Consider the following 24,279-nt stretch of genomic DNA (forward strand, 5'->3'; position numbering starts at 1 on the left):
TAATTCAAATGTTGGGGCAGCTAAAAGTAGAGATTCATTTAAATTTTTCAACAACAATGACCAAATGATCAAGATATCTGATTTTGACATGATGGGGCAACCGCAATAAGAAGGATCCTTATAACAAGAACTTGCACCCAGGTCCATCAGTGAATTATCTAAAGGCTAAATTTCAAGTACATATAGGAAACTATCCCATTGAGCAGTCATCGAATGCAAACACCTTCAACTGAGTCCAGGCTGAGTACAAGCCACTTAGGCCCCAGCTACTTCAACCATTTCCTGCTCTACCGTGCTTGGCATCACCGGATAGTATTTGTAGTGAAGCTCTCCAACATCATCACCAGATAGCTTCTTCCAGCCATTTGGTCCCACGTGGTAAACTGATTCAAAAGTAAGCTCATTAAATGTGGGTACAGGCACAAATAAAACCAAATAAGGTGAGAGATGTTTTTTTTTTTTAATTCTGAGACTTGAGAAAGATAGGAAAGAATACCGCTGGCAACACCACCACTGGCACCATCTCGGAATGTGGCATGATAAATAGCTCTTCTTGCCAACTCTGCAGCTTCTTCAACTGGCATATCATACCGGTACCTAGCACCAATGTCACGCAAAAATAGAAATTAATGACTATGAATACATAAAACTGGGTATAGTGTAAGACAAAACTAAAATGTCAAGCATACTCTAATAAAAAGGGCACAAAACAAGAGAAAATCTTTTGATTTATTTGAAGGGAGCAAAGCAAGCTGAAGTCCTAACACACAGTTCAAAGAATAACGAGATGACCACTGATCTTTTATTGACAAAGGCAATCAAACAGATTCAATTGGAAAGAGTTAAAATATGGTCAAATTTGATTAGGCAGCAGTTATGCATGTTATCAAACAGCAGACAACCAATGTTTTCAACAGGAGCAATTGCAAGTAACTAGAGCCAGCACACATTACAAAGCTTTTAATAGGTTTCTTCTACATGGTCCTTGTCCATTAGCTTGTCTGTTTCTCAATGTATTAAATGAACTTACAAGGAGATGACGATGCCTTTGCTGTAATATTTGCATTTCTATGAATGGAACAATGGCTATGAAAGAACAAGGAGAAAAATGCATACCCATTATCCAGCACACCATAGGCATATGGTGAACCAGATCCAACAGAGAAACGCATGCCCTTTAACCTCCCCCCTTCACTGTCCACATAGTATAGTCCAGGACCCTACAATCCACATTAGGCAGCAAGTTAAACATGCAAGAATATTCATAGAATGCAAAGGGCCAGAAAGGGAAAGGGAAGGAAGGAAAAAAGTGTAACATTTAATTTCAAATACCGTTTCATCCCATCCAGCAATCATGGTTCCAACTGACAGTCCCATTCCTCGATAAGAATAGAGAATGTTTGCCAACAATTTTGATGCCCCTGTAACAGAAATTCTACGCTTGTTTGCCAATTCATGTAGCCGGCACTAGATAATGGAAAATGAGTATCTGTTAGCACTACATATATGTTAAGGGAAATGAGGAAAAAACAATCATGGGGCCTAAAGGCATTCTAAATTAAATGAAAACTGGGAAGATTGCATAATGATGTCATATTGACACCAAAGGCACAGACAGGAATAATTCCTGCGTGGTCCACTTTATTTTGATCTTTTATTCTCATAGCTAGGCAATTAGGCAAATCAAATACATTAAATTTAACCACCTATGAAATCAGGAAATATGCCTGGACTCATTTTTGCAAACTTCCTCCTTAAAAGTTTGTTTTAGGAACTAGGTTTTATGTTCACTTAGACTACGAGTGCACAAGTGCATACACAAGCAGTCATAGCCACAATCATTCTTATAACTTTGCTTAGTTAAAAAAGTTAACCTCTGCGTGCAAGTCATGTTTCACATTGGATGTTTAACGACTTAGCTGTTACTAGGATCTACGCTAAATCTTAAATCATTTCATCTGCTTCTTTTGTTCTCATATACATGTGATAGGAAAAGCAGGACATCTGCAGTTCAGCTTTAGAGCCAATGAAAAAATAATGTGAAACTTTTGAGATAGTAGCATACTCTTACTTTAAATATTGCATAAACAATGTCTTAGAAAAACTGAAAAACATGAGTATCAATGAAAATTAAAGGAAAGAATGCCAATATGACCCATTTTGCATAAAAGATAACGTTAGACTAATGTTTCTCAAGAAAACCTTACTGTAAGGCAATATGCAAAATATACAGTATATAACAAACAATACAAAAATCTAACAGACACAATATCCAGATTGTAGCCACTCAAAAGAGAATTTACGCCAATTGGCAAGAGGGAAAATTTTTATTTAATTACCTTAATGCCTAAATTTCTGTGCCAAAACTGGCAGTCAGCAGCTCCACCAGCCATTGTGCCAAGCATGTAAGGGTTGATTTCAATAATTTTCTTCACTGACTGTGATGCTGCCAAAATTTAGGAGAAGGAATGGCAATCATGGTTTTGTCATTACTATCTGAAAACAACAAATGTAACAGAACAATGCAAAACTTCTAGAAATTTTTTTATTTCAAGGTTTAATCTATAATGACATAAATAAATTATTCCTCAAAGAAAGAAACTTATGAACAAAAAACATTCACCACGCAATTCAATTCAATAACTCATGCACAACAGGCACAGCAAAAAAAAAAAATTAAAAAAAAACATACAGATATAGCCTCCCATGCTAGCTCTAGAATCAGCAGCAACCATGACGCCTTCCTTAAAGATGAAGGCAAGCGTGGTGGTGCCCTTAGCAGGTTTCACCATCTGAATAGCTTCCTTCTGAAACCCATCAAACTGCAATATACCAAGCAAACATGAAATAAGCCGTAAAGCTCCCCCTTTCTCTCAGAAATATATAAATTATCTGAAAGCTGTAACTCACATCAGTAGTATTTGGGAGCTCGAATGACGGAGCAGCCGAGAACCCATCAGCAAGCTCATTAGAAGCAGCCCAGACAGGCGCAGCCGATTCTAAACCGCTGGTGTCAAGCTTCATGGTCGGTTTTTAAAAAAATCTACACAACAGCTCATGAGATTGAATTATCGATGCGTTTTATATTAAGACGAAAAAATTAAAACGATAAACCCTAGGGTAGAAAACAATGATTGTCCTGAGAAAAAGATTAATACCAGAAGAAATAAAATTCGAGAAGAGTACCTTTTCTATCAGATTGCAGACGATCGTGAGACGGAAAAAGAGAGAGAGAGATCAAGTGAGATGCAGCGAGAGAACTACAATGAGGAAAAGGAGTTGTGTTTCTTTTATAAATAACAAAAAGAGGCAGTTTTCTTGTGCCACGGGAAAGCGAAAGTCTGCTTGCTTGGGTCGTCCTATCTGGGCCCAATATCTGATCCGAAACGGAGACTGAAGTTTTGGACTTTGTAAACCCATAGTCCAGAGTCCAGACCATCACCTACCAAGATCTCTGGGCCAAGACCAACTTGGGTTAAATGGGTTGTGCCTACCATTGGATAAAGGAGAAATTAAACTTTACTCTTGGAATAAAGAGATTATGTACCAATTACTGATAATCAATCTTTGTACACGAATTTGGGAGGATTGTTACATTTTTTTAAATCATTCACTTGAGTTGATTACACCACTCAAACGGTGGATTTAAATGGAATTCAACAAATGCAAAAAAAAAAAAAATGGATTAATAATGTTAAGATTGTAACATGTAAGACTAGTTTAAACTTGGGCCTGAAGTGAACCACCCTGGAACCATGAGTATTAATACGGTAAAAGAGGATCATTTTGTAAAGAAGCCGAAAGTAGTACAACTTCTCATGGAGAAAGAACATTTTTTTTAGGCAAGAGAAATAACCCTTCCAAGTATTTGTTTTTTTCATAATCCATATTTATATATATATTCTTTATTGGTCTCCAATATAAAGGAAATAATTTTTCTTCTTGTACCTGTGGAATAAGATGCAGATTGGTTGTTTGGATAAGTGTTCAATCTTCAGTTGGGTCTGGCTTGGGCTTTCAACAGCTTTGTCTTAAGGCCAGGTTTTGTATGTGATTTTACAAAAGTAAACAGCACTAACATATGCTGGTTATGGCGTTCGAATCCATGCGTACTTATGTACAGGAGATCTTAAGTCTCTCCCCTTAACCTCTCGGGCAAACCAGCTCGACAACAGGAATTTTTAGATTGAACTATTAGGATTCCATCAGGGCTGGTCGGTTGGATCAGCCGACATGGTGTAATGTTAGGCTCCAGCCCAACTCCATTAAAAATCCCGAGGCTTTAGCTGGCCTTGGCTTCGGTCAAATTTTATGCTTTTTGCTCGGACTCAACTTGAAATATAATGGAGTTACTAAATTAGATTTAATAAGACTTAATTATTATTTATTAATATAAAACATTAAAATTTGAATTTGAAATAAAATTTTAAAGTATGTAAAATATATATATTTATTTTATATATAATATTAAAAAATAAAAAATCAATTTGATAAATCTCGTGGTAATTTAAAGTACAAACTCAACTTCATTCATTACTCAAGTAACTTGAGTTTGAGCTCAATTCATCAATGAACAAGTCAAATTCAAGTATTCATTGAGTCTAACTCAAATAACTAATAAGTAATTTAACTCATTTACATCTCTAGACTGTTATCTAAAATTATTTTCTAAATTTATAAATCAACGAAAGACTCTAATCACAGCTAAATAAACGTCGATCCAGCAGCTGGCCTAAAAAAGCTAAATTTCATTACATTTTTACTTTATAGTTAGTATTTTTAAGCTAATTTCTAAACTAAAGCAAAACCAAACAATCCAAATATCACAGCTTTAGCTACCTTAATATTTTTTTAATTTATCTTTTATTGTTCTTTTTGGGCACAAGATGCTTTATTGTTATAAAGGCAAATTGACTTTGAGTCGGTTTGACATCATGAATTGAACTTTATTTGATTATTATCATTGAGTTTAATTGCAAACACAATATCAAACTAGTATAAAAAGTTACAATTAAAATTATTTTGATTACCATAAATTTCATTTCAATTATAAAAACAGATAGAAACTTGCTATTGTCAATCAATAACAATTTTCAATGACAATTGTCAATCAACTAGGAGTGGTGTAAATTTCTTTTGAATTTAAAGTTTTTGGTTATTTAGTTACCATATATGTTGAATTTTATCTCGAAAAGTCTTTCGGTTATGATCACAGTTTTGGGGATAAAAGTTGTCTTTGGATTATGATTCAATGCGTTACTTCAATGAGTAGCTAGGCCAAGTAAAATCAATCCCTCTTGCTCCCATGGAAAGAGTGTGAACGTTGGAAAAAAGAAAAACAAGATATAAAGATCAAATCAACTAGGAGTGGTGTATTTGTTTTTGGTCCAACTACGAAGTAGCCTTTACAATGAGGGCAGCTCCAGAAACAACACCTTTGAAGCCTTAGCCATCCAAATCAAGAGCAATGGCCGTTTTAAATGTACAAGTAGTTTTCATGCAGAGAACGTGGACACAACCCACACTTTGAGAATCACATGCAACGGAGGACTCCACAGTACCACCATTATTATTGCCTACGCGGTAAACAACTATATATCCGCAACCCTACCCAACACAGCTTGTTTCCAGCTGCTTCTTCCTCTACGTACCCTTATAATCATACCCAACTTTATTTATATTAATTTGTTATTAATATGGCTGGGACATTTTTAATCCAAAAGATTTTACCGTCGGTAGTTAATCATGAGAAAAACCCAACGGCAACTTGTTCCACAAATAAAGTAATTAAGACCACCCCCCCGGCGGTCAACGCAGAATGTTGCGGGGACCAGATTAGCTGATCAGGTCCCACCCAATCATTCTTCTGCAACAGAAGTTTAGTTTTCCTTGGCTGTGTCATTTGCATCGTGGATTACTTGATCAGTACCATTCTTTTTGAATATGGTGGGGGGTTTTCAAATTCTTGGAGCCGACCAAAACGAATTGTAATGATCGTCTTTGTAAGTGACATTATAAGGTTGTAAAATTAACAAGTGTGTTGCCTATTTTAACTCTTGGGGTAAACCAAAATAAAAAAACAAAACAAAACATTGCCTTTTCCCCAAAAGGTACATATGGATCGATGATCATAATTAAATACTTAACTGGACGGATCATTTTCTTGTAGGATTCACATGATTTAATAGCGAGAAAGAGAAAGGAGGGGACGAGAAGGAAAACTTTCCGGATCCAGCATGAGAATGATTATGACAACCATTGTAGAACAACACAGCTACAGCCGCAGATGCCGACATTCCCAAAAGTTTAAATTTATAGATCAAATATGTTTATCTACACATATGTTCCACTGGCCACAATTTTGTTGTCATCGACACGGGACTGAGCTGAGTTCTTAACGTGAATATGTGTGCGTGTCTGTTTTTTTCTTGATCAGATGCTTCATATGTTTATCAATGAATACATGAGAAAGGGAATTCTTATCAAGTTTTAATAATTATATCTATATGTTTTGAGGACCTTTCACATATACGCATGTTGTTCTTTGATGTGTTTAATCCAAGCTGTTTTTTAAGAATTTAATAGTAATGGAGCTTGGTTTAATATTTAATTAATACCGAAATCTAATAGAAACAACTAAACCAGTTTAGTTCATTAAACAATATATTTTTGTTTATTAAAATCTTTTAAATATAATCTAGAAATAAAATTATGATTTCATTGGTTTGTTGTTAGTAGGAGGATAACAGTTTTATGCCAAATGCATGCATAAAACATTAATTTGAAAATGTTATATAATTCCTTTTAAAGATGACGTTGTTGTTCAATTTGTGTCAAAACTCAAAAGATTCTCTCATTTTTTTTCTTCTTCTAGGACCCCCACATTAACTCTTCAATTATATTCTAGTATCAATTTCACTTTAATTATGCCTATTCTAGTTCAGCTGCTACCTCAAGTTTATGACAGCATAGGTGAAACGACTTGATTTATACACATGATAAGTAACACCGACCTAAATGATTCATCCATTCCATGCTTTAGAACCTCAAATTCACCTCCCAGAATTAGCAAAAGCAACCGAACTATATCATGACAAACACAATAATTTGGAAATGGGTTTGTTTCCCTATTAGTCATTCCAATCTAACTATTGAAAAAAAGACCTTTTGGAACCCTTGCAGAGCAGGTTGCCTTTTACAATGTCAGTTTAAAGTTCAAATTCCCTTCAATTTAAATCCTTTGTTGTCTATTTCTTGGACCCAAAGGACTGTTAGTTTCCATGCTCAAGAAAAGAAAAAAAAGAGAGACCTATTTCAAAATTTTCAAATTGAAATGATAGGTATTAGTACAAAGCGCTGTTGATGCTTAATTTTCCTACAAATATGTTGATGTTAACATGTAACGAAGTACTTAATAGTTGATGATAACAATGGGATTAACAATTATGGGTCAAAAGCTGAGAGATCACATCACGTCTCTCCCTATATTATGGGGTTGGTAAATATGGAATTATGGAGCCGCACGTTAAGATGTCTATATTTCTCTATAAAAGATAATCAATTAAATCTGACTTTTGACCCCAAAGACGTGACACCTTTGTTTCTCGTGCTTCCTTCCACTCAGACCATGGTTTCAGCTTTCGGTCAAGATATACGGGCTTCGCCCCCACTATTTTCTGATCTTCTGGATCCTTTGAACCTCACAACTGCCCTTGTACCTAGCCTCATTTTCGGGAATTACTGATTGGTCCTCATATTTTGATGCTTTACAAGCTTTTTTTTTTTTAAGTGGTTTTGTTTGATATAATTAATTATACAATTCCAATATCTCCTTTAATTTCTACTTTTTATGTAATGATTTCTTTATCATTGTATCTTTATTTTTGAGTAGAACAATACGTGCATTTAATTTTTTTGTTTAAGAGAATAACATTCATTAATATTTACAATTTCTTTTGTTGTCTTATTATATTATTATCTTTGGCTTAGAACCTTTATAGCTAGGAGTTTAATCCATATGACCACCCATTGGAAGTTAAAAGGGAACCCAATTAAAGAAAAGGCTAGGGGAAAGAGAAAGAGTCGAGGGAGGACATAGATTTAAAAAGTGGATAGTGTTTTGTTTTGCCGTTTGACATATACTAGAGGCTGATGAGGAAGTGGAGGTCTCAAAGTTTTGAGAAACATTATTTAATGCCCCACGTTAAGAAAAACAAACGAAAAAAGTGAACAGCATTCACGATAATGGGGGTGATTGTATGCTCCATTTGCTTTGCAAATTGCCACAATATCAACATCATCGGGATACAACACTTCCATTGCTTTTCACGTCCTCAATGGTTTCATTCATGTGTCCCAAACCAAACTTCTCCCAATTAGTTAAAGGGCAAAGAGAACTTTATACCTAACTAGGTTTCCATTGCCTGTCTTTATTATAAATGATGTGCAACAGAGTACACAGAAAAGAATAAACAAATTTACCATAGGATTTATTGAATCTGACAATCGAGTTCACATGTATTTAGTATTGAAATTTTTTTTGTATATACATTTTGGGAATAAGAATACATGCGAAAGTTTTGTTATAATGAATGATCAATCAAAGCACATGGTTTGTTGATGTAGAGGAAAAGAAATGGGTAAACAAAAATATATAATTAAAAATATTTTTAATTAACAACCAACTAAATAATCAAACCCATGTTTTATAATATTAAGTGATTTTGTGTAGGTGCTGATGGGAAGGGATATGAGCATTTCAAAGAATTTCATATTCGAAGACCAGATGCACAAAGCATATGGCTGATCACTTGCATTTTACTCATGAATATCTCAATCATTGGATTTATCCGAGTATCCTCTGTAAGGAAATTCTAGAAGAGATCGCTGCTGCCAGCTGCCTGCAATTCATGAAGCCACTAATGAAATGTTTGGATTGGGTTAAGATGTAAAGTGGTAATCGGAGCCATCTTGTAAATAAGATATATATTGCTCAATATCATATTATAGGTTATGCTTATTCATGTATTGGTTAAAGAAGTAATACACACACAAAACTCAATTAGATTTATTTATCTATTAGAAATGGTTTTCTTAATTTAAAAAGTGAAAAACTATTATTCTTTTTTGATATAATTCAATGATTAAATTATGATTTCTTTAACTGTACTGTTCTCCATGCAGGTACTATGAAATCAATTTCAAAACTCATTATGCGAAATTAAAGCAAAAAAGTTATATATTCTTTTTGATTGATTGATAAAATTATGATATGTAATAATTAATTAAATACCAATTTGTTCTACATACTTTCTAAAGTTTGACATATAACATTTTACTAAGATACTATCAAGAAATACATAGATTTACTAAGGCTACATTTGGTGGTTTCCTTCACTACTTACCTTTTGCTTTTAATAGAAGAAAGAAAAAGGTTCTTTCGGATACAAAAGCAAATAGCTAGTATAATTTCTAGATAATTAAAATTTAAAGATTAAACTTTTTTTAAAAAAATTAAAATATATGATATTACTGTTATATAAAATAGTTATGTTAGGGTTGGTGTTACATTTTAGTTATTTATTTATTTCATCATATATGGATTAACTTTAATCTCCCCATGTAAACTACAAGTAAAAACCGTAAAGGAAATTAACAAACATAGCATTTTGGGTGTCCATGGAATAACTCACCCCTAGTGAATAAGTTAAAGAACATACTTCACTTTTGAACTAGCTTGAGTTCAGAAAGCTTGATATGTAATAAGTATTGGTTTGTTGAATTTTTTGCAGTGAAGCGAAAGCAAACAAAAATAAGATTCATGCATGCTCCTATTCTCCACATGTAAATAGTACTAGTATATCTTGTATGGGAGGTAAAGATGAAAAGCAAAGCAAGCCCAAGGCTTCCCAAGTGTTATTTAATGAGATGCTTGGCTTCAAGGACAAGATGGAAAGGCCAATTATCACACCGATATCTGCTCCACGTGACATGCACCAAATTGTGTTTATTAGCTTAGGTTCTTGGGACTTCCTTGGATCCATATGTCTTAACTAATTTTCCTCCAAAATGAAAAATGTCTTAGCAAAAGAAATAATCCTAGAGATTCGAATTCAAACACATATGCAAAAATACTTCAATCTGTCAATAATGATCTTATTATTTTTACTTTAATTAAATGATGCCATTGATTAGATAGGAATATCTCTCGACTTTCCCTCTAAAAACGACAATATGAAGGTGGTCTAATGTTCCAATTTTTCCTTTCAAACAAACAAACAAGAAGTAGGAAAAAGTTTGGTGTGTGACGGAAACCGCCCACAAATTCAAATCTTTGGATTCATGTGATCCGTTCTTCTATATATACTATAGCAATGAAACTGTCTTCTATCAGAATCTCACGATCTTACGCTTATGCTAATGCAAACGAAATATCCACCAACCAATCGACACGTGTTCTCTTCATTTAAGTACCGTATGAAGTACTACTTTGACATAACGAGCGACAACGGTAAATGACAGGGATTTCACCCTGCAACCGTGAAATCCCCCCACCCCGCCGAGAATAGAGCCTGAATTTCACGCTCCTATCAGTTAAAAGGAGGTGGGGCATGGGCAATTTGGACAGCACGTGGCGTGGATTGCGCGTCGATGGGACGTGGTTTTGTTTGATGAGATGGCGGTTTTTCTCCACCGTTGATCGGGCAGCGGTGAAATATGGGAAACCAACAGAAAATTCCGTGAATCTCGGATCTTAAGCGGTTGGTAAATAATTGGGCGTCAAGTTAAAATTGGTTGGTTAAAACATACCCACGTGGATGGGTGTGCGGGGCGCATATTATTATAATCAGAGCAGAATTAGAGATTCCCGCCTCCGTACTCCTGCATGGAGACATTACAGCCGCCAATGAAATCAAAGTTATTTCCATTTTCTCAAAAATGCCCTCGCAGTGCTCTTGTTTTTCCTTTTTTTTTTTGCGGCCAGTCGTAATGCTTCGTTTAGTGTCGACTGATTTCGAGATTCTCTTTTTCAAGGATACGAAGAAGTTGTTTCTATTCGATCTTTGGTACATGGTTAGAAACATTGATCGGTGGTTTTAAGGCAAAACAGAAAAAAAGAAAAAGAATGATTAGTTCTATCTACTAATTCCATTAATACGAGCTTTATAAAGTTAGATGTTTTAGTATATTAATGTATTTAATTAATACAATAAATTTATTAAAATTTAAAATTGTAAAGGGGAATATGAGTTTTTTATATTCTTCTTTGGAGAAAACAGGGTTTAGAAAATTTTGAAAACAAAAGTTATACAAGATGAAAATTTATTTTCTCAACCAAGATTGGTTTATATTGAAATTATTATTATATTATCTAACACACATTGTTTCATGCCTTCTTTTAATGTTTAAATTTGTTGGCCTATAATTTTAGAGGCTAAAAGCAACAAAAAGATTAGTAGACGACATAAACACATATATTGTCTTTCTAAGCCACTAAGCTGGTTGGATTTAAAAAATTAAATAAAATTAATTTACTTATACAATCTATATTTTTTGGAATCTCATTTCTAGCACTTTTGTGCTTTGTAAATATAATTTGAGCATAAAACCCACTTTTCTGTTTTTATTTTTATTTTTTGATAGATACTTTTATGTATTATGGCATATAAGATTTACCATAATGCTTCATATCTAATAAATTTTACTCACAAAATCTGTATTTTCAAAATGAACTGAGCAAACCTTAATCGTAATAGATTTTAATAAATTAAATCTAATTTATATGAAATCATTTGACATTTTTGTTGATGTAAAATTAGAAAGAGACTATAACTACAATCCAATGCTTTCTTTTTCAATTATGAAGTGATAATGATTTTATGTTATCAATGGTTTATTGATTCCCTATTGGTTCTGGAGAAGAATCACAGTCCTATTACTTAATTAAGTTAATCCATATTGTCAGTCAAGTGGGGGAAGCAACAAAATAGTGAAGAAAGTTACCGCTTGATGGGGACAAAGAACAACAAAGAAAAAAAAACGATTATTATAAAAAGGACAATTGGGTCATTTGATAGCATTTAAGACAGATCTGCTAACCGACAAAGGAGGAGGTCGGCAACTGTCGGCCGGCGAACCAGGAGACATAAACGAAGAAATCCAAGCCCCTTCCCCCAAGCCCCAAATTTCAAAAACCCTTTTTTTTAAAAAAAATTTCTATTAATTAATTAAACTATAATTAAACATTAATCCGTCTCCTCTCAAAGTATTCACTCCACAGTCGACGCTCTCACAGTTGTTTTTTTAATCCCGCTTAAAATAAACTTTTTTAAAAAAAAGAAAAAACAATTTTCAAATATTCCTTTCCATTTACCCCCATCTTTCTATAACCAAACACCCCATGTTTCTCTCTCTCTCTGCATTTCTTCTCTCTCTCTCTCGTCCATTCTCTTCTCTCTACTCCGACAAATACGCTACTTCGGACAACAAATGTTTGAAACCAAAAACCTAAGTGTACAATGAGATGGGATCATCGAAATCCTAGTTCCCTGTTTGGCTCTTCATTTTTTCTCTAAATGCTCATTTGTATGAAGCCGCCTTGGCTACCTCCGTTTTTCCCGGTATGGCTTTTGATTTCGAGCCCTAACTCAGATTCAATTCTATTTTAATTTTTCTTAAAAAAAGGGGCTATTTTTCTCGTCGGATTTTTTTAGCGGTACGCCAGTTGGAAAATAGGGAGGACTTTTTTTTTCTTTTGTTGTTGTTGTTGTTTTTTTTTTCTTTTTGTAATTCCGTGTTTGGTTTGTTTCTGTTTTTTCTGTTTTTCGCAATCTCCGTAGGAAATTCGCCTTTCTTTTATAGGTTGGTAGTTTTACCTGCTTAGTCTTTTTATATGTTACTATGTTTGTGGATTTCTGGTTTTTGCCTGTTTTTGGAGTACCGATTAAAGGCAAAGCTGATGGTGATTCTCGTGTCTTGTCTCGGTTAAGATCTCTGGGTTTTCACAAGGTCATTTTCCAAACAATCTTAGATTCTTTCTTTTCTTTCTTTAACACTACTCTTTTGATTTAACTGTTTTTGTTGAGAATCTTGAATTTTTCAGTCGTTTGATAAGATGTCTAAATCAAATTGTTTGTTCTTTCTTAAAACCAATCATGAGTTCTTCCTATTGGAAATCTTCTTTTTGAGTTCTGTTTCCGTTGTTCGATGAAATGTCTAAATCAAAATTCAAAATTCTGCAATTTTTTTATATAATAAAGTGGTCTTTACCTTTGTTTTCGAAATAGCAAGGAGGTCCAGATCAATAGCTTATTCAAGAACGCTTATATTGCCTAATGTTTTTCTTTTAGGTGGAGGTCTTTTCCTTATCCGTTTCATGTTTCATGTACCGGAAAGGAAATGTTTGAAAAGTGTAATTTTTATGAATAATGGTTCTAATTGTTTATTGAAAAAAGGAACTATTGAACTGAGACTAATAAGTCATTTGCCGTGTTTAGGTGCATATTTTTTAGGAAAATTGAAGTATGTAAAGCTTGATTTCAACATAATGCAACCAAAGAAAAGTTGAGAAATTTGTTATTGGTATTCGTGAAATATGATTGGTCACGATTTTTTGTGTCAAAGAGAAAGGAAATGGGTTTTTGAGATTGTTATGTTAGTTAAGGGAATGATTTTTAAAGTTATCCGCATAATTTGAACAGTTCTTGTGTTGTTTTTGAAATATTTTTAGTGGTGAGGTTGTAACCAATCTGACCCTGATCTATTTCCTCTTGCATTTCAGTTGATATAGATTTGCATTTAGTGGTTTCCTGCAGTGAATGCTAAATTATGGACACTTCTGAGGTTGAAGAGAACCTATTTGCTGCTAGTGATGCCAAGGTATGAATTTGGTAGCTTTTGGATATATTAATTTGATAGCCAAAGAATTGCAACTAGCCAAAGAATTACTTAGGAAAAAAAGGGGATATGCCTGCTAGTTATTTTGTTATTTTGGGAATGTGCTTTTTGCATAATCCTACTGTTGGCACCAATCCATCTCTTAAGTTTTAATTTTTAGCCGCTTCTGAAAATCAAAGGCCTTTTGTTTTTTGGACAGCAGTAATCGTTGAATTTTGTTGCATTCCTGATTTTAGGACAAAGAAGACAAGACTTGCTTAATGTTCATGGTTTTCTTACTTTTTTTCTGAATTTTTTCTTATGCAGTTACATGGAGAAATGTGCAAGACACTTTCAGCAATTTATTGCAAAGTCTTGTCAATATTCCCTTCCTTGGAAGCAGCACGTCCTAGGAGCAAATCTGGTATTCAGGCTTTATGCTCATTGCATATAGCACTGGAGAAGGCCAAAACTGTTCTTCAACACTGTTCAACATGTAGTAAACTTTACTTGGTAAGAGTTTCCTGTATGCCCCCACAATCAGACAGAGATATTTGCATGCATAATTGTATATGTCTACATGTGTATTCTTAGAGTAGTGGTTTTTTACTGTTTTTTGATACATTCACGAAATGATTTTTCATTGTATATGTTTTCCACCATGTTTTTTCTGCTAGAGAATGTTTACTAATGGTAGTGTTTTTCTCATGCAGGCTATTACTGGAGATTCTGTTCTCTTAAAATTTGAGAAGGCAAAATATGCTCTTATTGATAGTCTTAAACGTGTAGAAGATATAGTTCCACAGTCCATTGGATGTCAGGTAATGATTCCCACCTTCCTGGTCTTAGGTTGCAGAGATTAATTAATTTTTTGGGTATTTAAATAAATAAGGTTCTTTTTTTGCAAGCAGTTTCATTACATGTTATTCTGCTGCTGGTATTTTGTCTACATTATCCCAATGCATCTTTAAAATACCTAATGCTTGTGTTTCAAATCAAGAAGACATTTTTAATTTATTTTTTTAGGAAATATGTTGTGTAATGTTTGTATTGGAATTATCTGCAGTATGATCCTTCCAATGTGAAACTCTGTAATAGCTTGTGCTTTTGTCTGTATACTCAAAGTATTCCTGATTACTGTAAATGATTGGCTTCAGATTTTGGAGATTGTAAGTGAACTTGAGGGGATTGTTTTCTCACTCGATCCTTCAGAAAAGCAAGTTGGTGATGAAATAATTACATTGCTTCAGCACGGGAGAAAATTTGATGACTGTAATGACAACAATGAGCTCGAGTCTTTTCACCAGGCTGCTTCTAGACTTGGTATCACTTCTTCTAGAGTAGCCCTAACAGAAAGAAGGGCTCTCAGGAAGCTGATAGAAAGAGCCCGTGCAGAGGAAGACAAAAGGAAGGAATCTATTGTTGCTTATCTTTTACATCTCATGAGAAAATACTCCAAGTTATTTCGAAGCGAGGTTTCAGATGATAATGATTCTCAGGGTTCAACACCTTGTTCCCCCACCGTTCTGGGTTCTCTTGAGGATGGAGGTGCTGGTGGTAATGGCCAGGCATTTGAGCGGCAGCTATCGAAGCTCAGTTCTTTCAATTTCAAGCCAAATATTAGGAGATCTGGGCAGATACCCCTTCCACCTGAAGAATTGCGATGTCCAATATCGTTGCAGCTTATGTATGATCCAGTCATAATTGCCTCTGGACAGACATATGAAAGGATCTGTATTGAGAAATGGTTTAGTGATGGGCACAACACCTGCCCAAAGACTCAACAGAAGCTCCCACATCTCTCTTTGACTCCCAATTACTGTGTTAAGGGTCTCATTGCTAGTTGGTGTGAGCAGAACGGAGTCCCTATTCCTGATGGTCCCCCAGAGTCTCTTGATCTTAACTACTGGAGACTGGTCTTGTCTGAGTCTGAGACTGCAAATTCAAGATCAATGGATAGTGTTGGTTCATGCAACTTAAAGGGGGTTAAGGTGGTTCCTTTGGAGGAGAGTGGTACCATTGAGGAAGTAGAAGGAAATGAAGCCGAAAATGAATCCCCATGTCCACAGGAGGAAGTTTCTGAGTTTACTGTGCTAGAAAGATATCAGGATTTCCTATCTGTCTTGAATGAAGAAGAGAACTTGAGGAAAAGGTGCAAAGTTGTGGAACAAGTAAGGCTTTTGCTGAAAGATGATGAGGAGGCCAGGATTTTTATGGGGGCTAATGGCTTTGTTGAAGGATTAATGCGATTTCTAGAGTCAGCTGTGCGTGAAGGGAATGCAATGGCTGAGGAAATTGGGGCTATGGCTCTCTTTAACCTTGCTGTCAACAATAACAGGTTTTCTACTCATGTTTTTATTAAATCCTATCATTGATATGTTGTGAGCAATACTGGTTATCTTTTTCCCTTAGCTTTTGACAAGATGCTGCTATGCTTTCATTCGTTAACTGATACACCAAATGCATCATTGTAGGAGAGAGGATCCTATCAAATTAATAGGAGGGGGAAAGAACATTGTTCTGTCTTTCATTTTAACTCTGTTATTTCTTATGGATGATTGACATTATATATATGTAATTATTAAGCTCAATCTTATTTAGTTTACTTTCTCACTTTTTTTAATAAAAAAATCAGGAACAAGGAGTTGATGTTAGCAGCTGGAGTGATTCTATTGCTGGAAGATATGCTTTCCAACTCCAATGCCCATGAATCAGCAACCGCTCTCTATCTTAATCTCTCTTGCCTTGAACAGGCCAAAACTATCATAGGCTCAAGTAAGGCTGTGCCATTCTTAGTCCAGCTACTTGGAGGTGAAACTGATCCACAATGCAAGCTTGATGCCCTTCACACTCTTTATAACCTCTCTACTGTGCACTCAAATATTCCGAGCCTTCTTTCAGCTGGCTTAGTCAATGGCCTCCAGTCGCTTGTGGTCTCTGGTGACCATGCCTGGACAGAGAAATCCATTGCAGTTTTGCTAAATTTAGCTTCAAGTCAAGCAGGAAAAGAAGAGATGGTATCAGCCTCTGGTCTCATAAGTGGTCTTGCTTCAGTTTTGGATGCTGGTGAATTGATTGAGCAAGAGCAAGCTGTTTCATGCCTTCTACTTCTTTGTAATGGAAATGAGAAATGTAGTCAAATGGTCCTACAAGAAGGTGTGATTCCTGCGTTGGTGTCAATATCTGTAAATGGGACGACAAGAGGAAAGGAGAAGTCTCAAAAACTCCTGATGCTATTTCGGGAGCAGCGACAACGAGATCACCCGCCTGCGGACTTACACCAGAGGGTAGAAAGCAGTCAAGCGCCCATGCCTGGTCCAGCCCCAGCTCCAGAATCCAAGCCACTGTGTAAATCGGTATCAAGAAGAAAAATGGGGAAAGCCTTGAGCTTTCTGTGGAAGAGCAAGAGCTACTCTGTTTATCAGTGTTAAAACGTGGCAAGCTATTGTAAATTTCCCTTGTATCTTCTTTTCTATTTCTCATGTCCTGTTCCAATGGACAGTATTTATCTTTTTTTGGGTTATTATAGAGAAGCAGAAATGTACAGGCCCTTTGTAATCTCTGGATTTTTGTATCTTCCCCACTTTTGTGTAGGAATACCATGTCCCAGCTATTGTCAGAATTGAGGGTTTAGATCTATCTTCGAAAGATATGGCAGTCCCTCGTAAATATTTATATATGGACTGTAATCTATAAGGCTCCAACTACCAACTCCAATGATTCTGAGGTACGGATCTAAGATTATAATTTTCAGATAATTGCTCAAGTCTCAAAGATAGGCTATAGTGCCCTTTAAATTGTCAGTTGGTGCAGGTTTGGTACCAGACACTTAACTCCAGAGGTCCAAACTGTGGAAATTTTTTATTTTTCGTCTGTAATGGGCGGCGGGAAAATAATAGACAGCTATGAGTTGCCTTACTAATTCTGGGTGTAAGAGTGCAGATTAGCCAGTGGCCCGTCTAGCTCAGTCGGTAGAGCGCAAGGCTCTTAACCTTGTGGTCGTGGGTTCGAGCCCCACGGTGGGCGTTGACGTTTTGGAATTTGCATTGTTGTGGTCACTGCTACTGCGGTGGTGTTCGTTACTTTTCATGATGTAATGTGAAAAAGTTGAATGCAGAATGATTAATAAATTCACTTTTCTAAGAGCAATTGACTTGGTTTTTGTAATTTTACATAGGAGAAAGCTTTCAAGCTTTTTTATGCTACACCCTTTTTTATGTATACTACGTATTGAGAAAACGATGGGCGGCAATGGCATGCCTGTCGATGGAAAGCTTCGTAGTCCACGACTGGATAATGTGTTACATATTATTATCCCTATCTGGTTCATCCACGTCTACTATTGAGGTTGTCCTAGTACCCACGTCTACTATTGAGGTTGTCCTAGTACCCACGTCTACTATTGAGGTTGTCCTAGTACCCACGTCTACTATTGAGGTTGTCCTAGAACCAAACCAAGGCAGTACTGCCCCTTTCTCGCTATACGAATTTCAACCTTTTCGGATTCTTTCTCTTCACAACTTTTTTATTATCATTTCCAGTAGTTCTGCCTCTTCCCTTTCTCTTGCTCCCAGTGTTTGTCTCACATTTGCTGTCTTCATTTCCCCCTTCAGAATCAAATTTGCAGGATCCGCTCTTCTTGTTCTGGAGGAACTTGATGAGTCCTTCAAGGGCAATATCAGCATCCTCACTTTTCATGAGCTCTTCTGCAATTTCTGCTGGAGCTGCCTCCACTTCTATCATCAGTTCATCAATTTGGGTGAACAATTTGTGAGTAGTGATGCCAAGATAGTTTGAAGCAAGGATCCTGAATCCACTAGGAGTGCAATAGGACATGTGGATGTGCATGTCCATGCGGCCTGGCCTTAGCATAACAGGGTCTAGCTTGTCCTTATGATTGGTTGTAAAGACTATTATCCTCTCATCGCCACAGCTTGACCATAGGCCGTCGATGAAGTTGAGCAATCGGGATAGAGTTAGCTGCCACAATATATTTAAAAACAATTTATTAAAGTACAGAATTGGTACTTTTAATTATGTACTTAAAACTTATATTCCCTGTAGCACTCTAATTACATTAGATATTTTCCCCCTTCTTCTTCAGATGTTTGAAGAGGGCAACAACTAAAGGCGCTCAAGCATTTGGGGAGGCCTGGAAACTGTAGTTGCCTAAAAAATTAATGTTATGAATTTTACTTAGCAGATAGGAGGAAGAGAACCGTATTTTTTTCTTTCTGATTCTCCGAACCCCTGTCCCTCTAATGTTTTATTGCATTAAAGGCATATGTAGAGGCTGGGCTGCCTCCAAAAATGAAAAAAAGAAAGGAAAAAGGGTTTTGCAAATGGTTTGAAATTTGAAGTATCATATTCATTTGTTAATTGTTATGTATCCAGTTATCTCACCTGGCTGTCACTCTGATTGGTACTTCCAGCTTGTCTGTCCTTTAACTCAATGCTGCAATCAATGTCCTCAATAACTAGTATTGATTGGTTTGTGGTCGAGACTAGCAGTCTTCGAAGATCTGAAGTGCTGTAGATGCTTGCGAGTTCCAAATCATAGATACTAAATTTTAAGTAGTTGGTCATGGCTGCAATCAAGCTTGACTTACCTGTTCCTGGAGGCCCATATAACAGATTCCCACGTTTCCATGCTTTTCCAACACTTCTGTAGAAATCTTTTCTCCTCAAAAATCTGTCCAAGTCATCCACCAACTCTTTTTTGAGTGTTGCATCCATTGCCAATGTTTCAAAAGTGGCTGGATGGTCAAGATTGGTTGATCCCCATTCTCCCTGGTATTCTGCATAATAGTTTCCGAGTGAATAAAGTTTCACCACCTTTTTTTCTTCTTTGGTGGCCTTTGATCTCTCCAGTACATATGGCAGGTAAGATTTAACTACCTTTTCCAGGCACTTCTTATGAAAACTGAGCTCAATTACTCTCTTTTCTTATTTTCCTTGTTGGGATGATGCCTCCTTCATTTCTATACAAGTCATTCGCCACTTGAGTTGAATTTCTTCAAAGATGTCGATAATATTTTCATCCTTGTCGACCGTAACTGACAAGATCTTGTCTCGTGGAGCTAAGGAAACCTTAAGCTTGTCGACAGATGCAGTAATTTTTGTACCCAAGTAGATTTCAGAAGCTTCATAGAGCTGATTGATCGTGTAGCCATCGTATTCATCAATGAGAAGAGTCATTTGGGAAGAAGGACTCCCCCAAAAGCCTACAAATTTCGATAGTAATATGGTTTGCAGTTGTTCTGGAATGAGCTGGCTGCTCATGGTCTGAACCTCACTAACCACACTGCGAACCAGCATAGCTAAGGCGGTGAAGGTGGTGTATGTTGAGAGGACTGACGCCGTTGAAGGGATGCTTTTGAGAGAAAACATCGTTTAGGCTTGGCTGAAATTGATGATTTTCAAAGTAGAAGACTTTGTTTTTAATTGTTTCTGCTTGCTTGTATTGTGGCATTTTAGGCTATTGGCTTATTATATAGTCATAGTAGAACAGCAATTTGATAGGAGCTTCCATTGGAAGCTCACAGAAAAGCAGTTGAGAAGGAGCTTCAAAGGGAAGCTTGTGGAAGAAGAATTGGGAATGGGTTTCTATATTGATAGGCGCTTGTCAACAACTAGTAGCCCAAGTCAATCCAGGCAGAAATCTATGTCCAGCCATCCAGAACAATCTTCTCAAGCAATTCTTGCGAGTTAGAAAGAATACAGCTGACTCTTCCTGGCTATAGCATTCTTTATAGGCCAAAGCCCAAAGAGCCAAACTCATTTAGGCCCATGGACGTCAAGACAACTCATTACTCTTGGTACATTCAAGTTGAGGATCGGTAATTTGGAGCGACAGCTTTCCAAAGCATATCCTAGAAAATGAAAGCATGAGTTGGCTGAGATGTGCCTTGGTCGGTGTCTAGGTGACTAGGCCTAATCCATGTCCAAGGGAATTGGATTCATCTCAGTTTCTAGACATGATCCTTAGCAGCTTCCCTCTTATTTTTAGTTCAAATTTATACAGAACTTGGCATCAGAGAAATGCTAGTTGTTCCAAGTAAACGTTTCAGATATGCAAGTAATCATGCTAGGAACTATTCACACCACTCTCTTTGGAATGGAATGTTATGGCCTCAGTAAGTTTATTACATATAAAAAGAGTTTCAATACATCACAGATGATTTCATTATGATCATGGTGTCTATTAATTTCAGCTTAATTTACTCAAACGCACACGTTAACTAAAAGTCCAGCTAATATATATATACAAGATTCACATTAGCAAGGTAAGCATAGTAATTGTTGTGATTAATGAAGAAATTATACCAAAATTGACACTCGCAAAAGATGACATTGATAGCAAATTGCCATGCATGCTTGCATTTGCTTTTGAAATATTGACTAATTAAAAACCTTATTAAGAAAAATTAAATGAGAAAAATCTTGATGAAAAAAAAGAGTATAGTACATATTTTACTCATCTTCATAACTATATTATTTAAGATCTTTAAAATGAGGCATTCTAATATTTTATATCAACTTTTCAAATATTACAGTAGGAAGGGCTTTGGTGAATAAATCTATTAGATTGCCACTTGAATAAATTTGTTGAACACTAATATTATCTTTTTCTTGAAGATCATGAATGAAGAAAAATTTTACCGAAATATATTTTATACTATTACCTTTAATATATCCTTCATTTAACGAGGTTATGCAAACGAAATTATCTTCATAAAATGTTATTGGAATTTTCTTTTGGGCTGACAAGCCAAACATTTCTCAAATATGTTGAGTTATAGATCTTGACTAGACATATTCACGACTTGCCTTATGAATTAATAAAATTTCTATATAGTTAGAAGAAATAGCAATTATATATTATTTTACAAATCATTATGAAATAGTCATAATTTCACATGTAAATAAGTAACTTGTTTGAGATCGAGTTTTATATGAATCAGATAAATACCTTACATCTGCATAACTAATTAAATGTAATTTGAATATATTTGAGTAATATAAATCCATGTCCTTTGTTCCTCGTAGATATCGAAATATATGTTTAATTCTATTCTAATATATTCAAGTTGGAGAAGAACTATATCTTGTTGATAAATTTACAACAAATGATATATTAAATAGTGTATTGCTAGCAAAATATATTAGTACTCTAAAATATGATACTTTAGGATTAAGAAGTTCTTCATCATTCTCACGTGGTCAGAAAAGGTTCTTTTTCATATCTAGTGACTTTACAATCGTTGGTGAATTTAATGGATGTGTTTTTATCCATATAGAATCGTTTTAGCACTTTGTGTTATACAATTTGATTGATGGACAAAAATTTCATTTGTCAAGTGCTTAATTTATAGACTCAAACAAAACTTTATTTTTTTATGGTCTTTCATCTCAAAATTTTTTTTAATATTCAGGTTATCAACATAAACAACAATTACAACAAATTCATATCCAAATCTTTGTATAAGAACACATGCACCTATAGAGTCATTTTTACAGCTTTCGTTTAATAAATATTCACTAAGGCAATTATATCACATGCATTCGGATTGCTTTAATCCATATACATATTTATTTAATTTGATCGAATAAATTTCTCACGAAATTCAAATTTTGTGCTTTAGGTAACTTAAATCCTTTAGGGATTTATATGTATATATATATATATATATATATATCAAAATCAAGTGGGTCATATAAATAGATTATAGTTATATTTTTAAACGCATTTCAATCTTTTTGTGCATGGGTAGACTAATTAAATATAAAAATATAATTATATCTATCACAAGGGAATATGTCACTTCATAATCAATACTAGGCTTTTGGGTAAAACTTTGTGCGACAAGTCATGCTTTATATTTCACAATCTTATTTTGTTTGCATATAAATATCCATTTATGTCGCACTAGTTTTACACCATTTGATGTACGGACTACATGTTCAAAAACTTCACATTTTGTAAGTAAATTTAATTCAACTTTAATTGCATCTTCTCACATTTGTCAATCATTTTTATGTCTACATTCTTCAACAAATGTAAGTTCATAATCCTCATTTTTCTTTATAATATTGATCACTATATTATATAAAAAATATCGTCGACGTTTAGTTTATATTAGTTTTATTTTTTTTCATCATGATATAATTTATTGAGATCTCTTCAAAATCACATTGATTTTTGCGATGATCAAAACTAGATAATGATAATACATTCCAATAAATTTCTTTCCCCAATTGTTTTTTTCTCCTCTTAATGTTGAAAAAACGGTTTTATCACAATGACAATTGACAAACCTGACCGTGCATAAATCTCTTGTTAATAGTTTTAAATATTTAATTATAGATGGAGATTTGTATCTAACATATATTTCTAACTTCTTTTAATTGTAAGTTGATAATAAGTACACATGTAACCATCTAGTCAATGCATCAATTAAAATCATAAAATATCTAAATAGTCTATAAGGTGGATGTATGGATCCACATATAACACCCTAAATATGTTTAAAAAATATAAGAGATTCAGTTCCAACTTTAATTGATAATGGTTTTATAATTAATTTTCCTTGAAAGCAAGAAACATATAAGAATTCATCAAATTAAAAATCTTTTGGTTTTTTAATGGATGATCACATGAATTTTCAATAATTTTTTGCATTATTATTAATATGAGATGATTTAACTGATCATGTTAAATATTAAAATCATTAGTAAACTTTTGGTTTACTATAACATGAGTTTTAATCATTTGAATATTTGTGTAATACAATGTAGAGAACAAAGGAAATAATTTTTCAATACATACTTTTTACCCGAGATAATAGATGTAATATAAAAGTATTAAGCATCTTTTTCATTTGTTGTCTCAATATGATATCTATTTAGATGAATATCTTGAAAACTTAATAAATTTCTTTGGAACTTATGAAAAATAATAATGCATTTTCTATTATAAACTTTGTTCTTCTCGATAGTAAAGTATTGGTTCTTCCAAAACCTTTAATTAATCTTGTACAATTAGATATTATATTAACATTGGTTTCTTCTATTGTTAAGTGGGAAAAATATTTATTGTTTTTAAATATAATGTGTTTTGTAGCATTATCTGCTAGACATATATCTATATCATTGATCTTGGATCCAACTAAATGAATATTTATATTTTAAAATAAGATCTATATATATATATATAGTATGAAATTTGCAAGTTAACATAAGTAAACATTAAATATAGAATTTATTATTAAAATACATAATAAGAATATATCATTTAAATATAATAAGAATATATAAAAATATCTTTATAATAGAGTTATACTACAACACACCAATAAACTATTAAAAGATTTCATTCTTAGATATTTTCATCACCACTCAAAT

The 24,279-nt window shown here is 34.4% G+C and overlaps 2 protein-coding genes, 1 non-coding gene and 1 pseudogene across 7 annotated transcripts; 2 read left to right on the forward strand and 2 right to left on the reverse strand.

Moving 5' to 3' along the window:
- Window positions 1-11: 11 nt before the first annotated feature.
- LOC110423094 (N-terminal nucleophile aminohydrolases (Ntn hydrolases) superfamily protein) lies at window positions 12-3,290 on the reverse strand. The gene is made up of 8 exons (XM_021437219.1): window positions 3,187-3,290; window positions 2,911-3,043; window positions 2,693-2,822; window positions 2,340-2,446; window positions 1,333-1,467; window positions 1,117-1,220; window positions 497-597; window positions 12-383 (listed from the first exon to the last, which is right to left on the reverse strand). Exons 2-8 carry the CDS (start codon window positions 3,022-3,024, stop codon window positions 256-258), a joined length of 819 nt encoding a protein of 272 aa, XP_021292894.1. The 5' UTR covers window positions 3,025-3,043; window positions 3,187-3,290; the 3' UTR covers window positions 12-255.
- Window positions 3,291-12,354: 9,064 nt separating this feature from the next.
- Window positions 12,355-17,497, forward strand: LOC110422926 (U-box domain-containing protein 6-like). Of its 5 annotated transcripts, none has more exons than XM_021436967.1 (6): window positions 12,355-12,620; window positions 13,802-13,878; window positions 14,203-14,388; window positions 14,589-14,696; window positions 15,033-16,213; window positions 16,511-17,497. In XM_021436967.1, the coding sequence occupies exons 2-6, from the start codon at window positions 13,828-13,830 to the stop codon at window positions 17,304-17,306; spliced, it is 2,322 nt and encodes a 773-aa protein (XP_021292642.1). In that variant the 5' UTR covers window positions 12,355-12,620; window positions 13,802-13,827; the 3' UTR covers window positions 17,307-17,497. The 5 variants fall into 5 exon arrangements, with proteins under 5 accessions (XP_021292642.1, XP_021292643.1, XP_021292639.1 ...); XM_021436968.1 differs by having other exon boundaries at window positions 13,815-13,878; XM_021436964.2 differs by having other exon boundaries at window positions 12,356-12,620; window positions 13,781-13,878.
- Window positions 17,498-17,636: 139 nt separating this feature from the next.
- LOC110422927 (AAA-ATPase At3g50940-like) lies at window positions 17,637-20,265 on the reverse strand (annotated as a pseudogene).
- On the forward strand, window positions 17,829-17,901 carry TRNAK-CUU (transfer RNA lysine (anticodon CUU)). The gene has a single exon. It is a non-coding gene; the product is annotated as a tRNA-Lys (tRNA).
- Window positions 20,266-24,279: the final 4,014 nt, after the last annotated feature.

The sequence above is a fragment of the Theobroma umbraticum genome, unplaced genomic scaffold (assembly GCF_002168275.2).
Source record: "Theobroma umbraticum cultivar Fairchild unplaced genomic scaffold, ASM216827v3 scaffold_20.0, whole genome shotgun sequence".
In the NCBI taxonomy this organism is placed as follows: Eukaryota; Viridiplantae; Streptophyta; class Magnoliopsida; order Malvales; family Malvaceae; genus Theobroma; species Theobroma umbraticum.

Bases quoted from the DNA above. Each gene is read 5' to 3' on its own strand.
- LOC110422926 (XM_021436967.1), top strand. From the start codon at position 13,828: ATGGACACTTCTGAGGTTGAAGAGAACCTATTTGCTGCTAGTGATGCC. The intron at 13,879-14,202 runs GTATGAATTTGG...TTTCTTATGCAG, and splicing joins TTGCTGCTAGTGATGCCAAG to TTACATGGAGAAATGTGCAA. The intron at 14,697-15,032 runs GTAATGATTCCC...GATTGGCTTCAG, and splicing joins CACAGTCCATTGGATGTCAG to ATTTTGGAGATTGTAAGTGA.
- LOC110423094 (XM_021437219.1), bottom strand. From the start codon at position 3,024: ATGAAGCTTGACACCAGCGGTTTAGAATCGGCTGCGCCTGTCTGGGCT. The intron at 2,823-2,910 runs GTGAGTTACAGC...GGTATATTGCAG, and splicing joins AGCTCCCAAATACTACTGAT to TTTGATGGGTTTCAGAAGGA. The intron at 384-496 runs GTATTCTTTCCT...CTTTTGAATCAG, and splicing joins CAGTGGTGGTGTTGCCAGCG to TTTACCACGTGGGACCAAAT.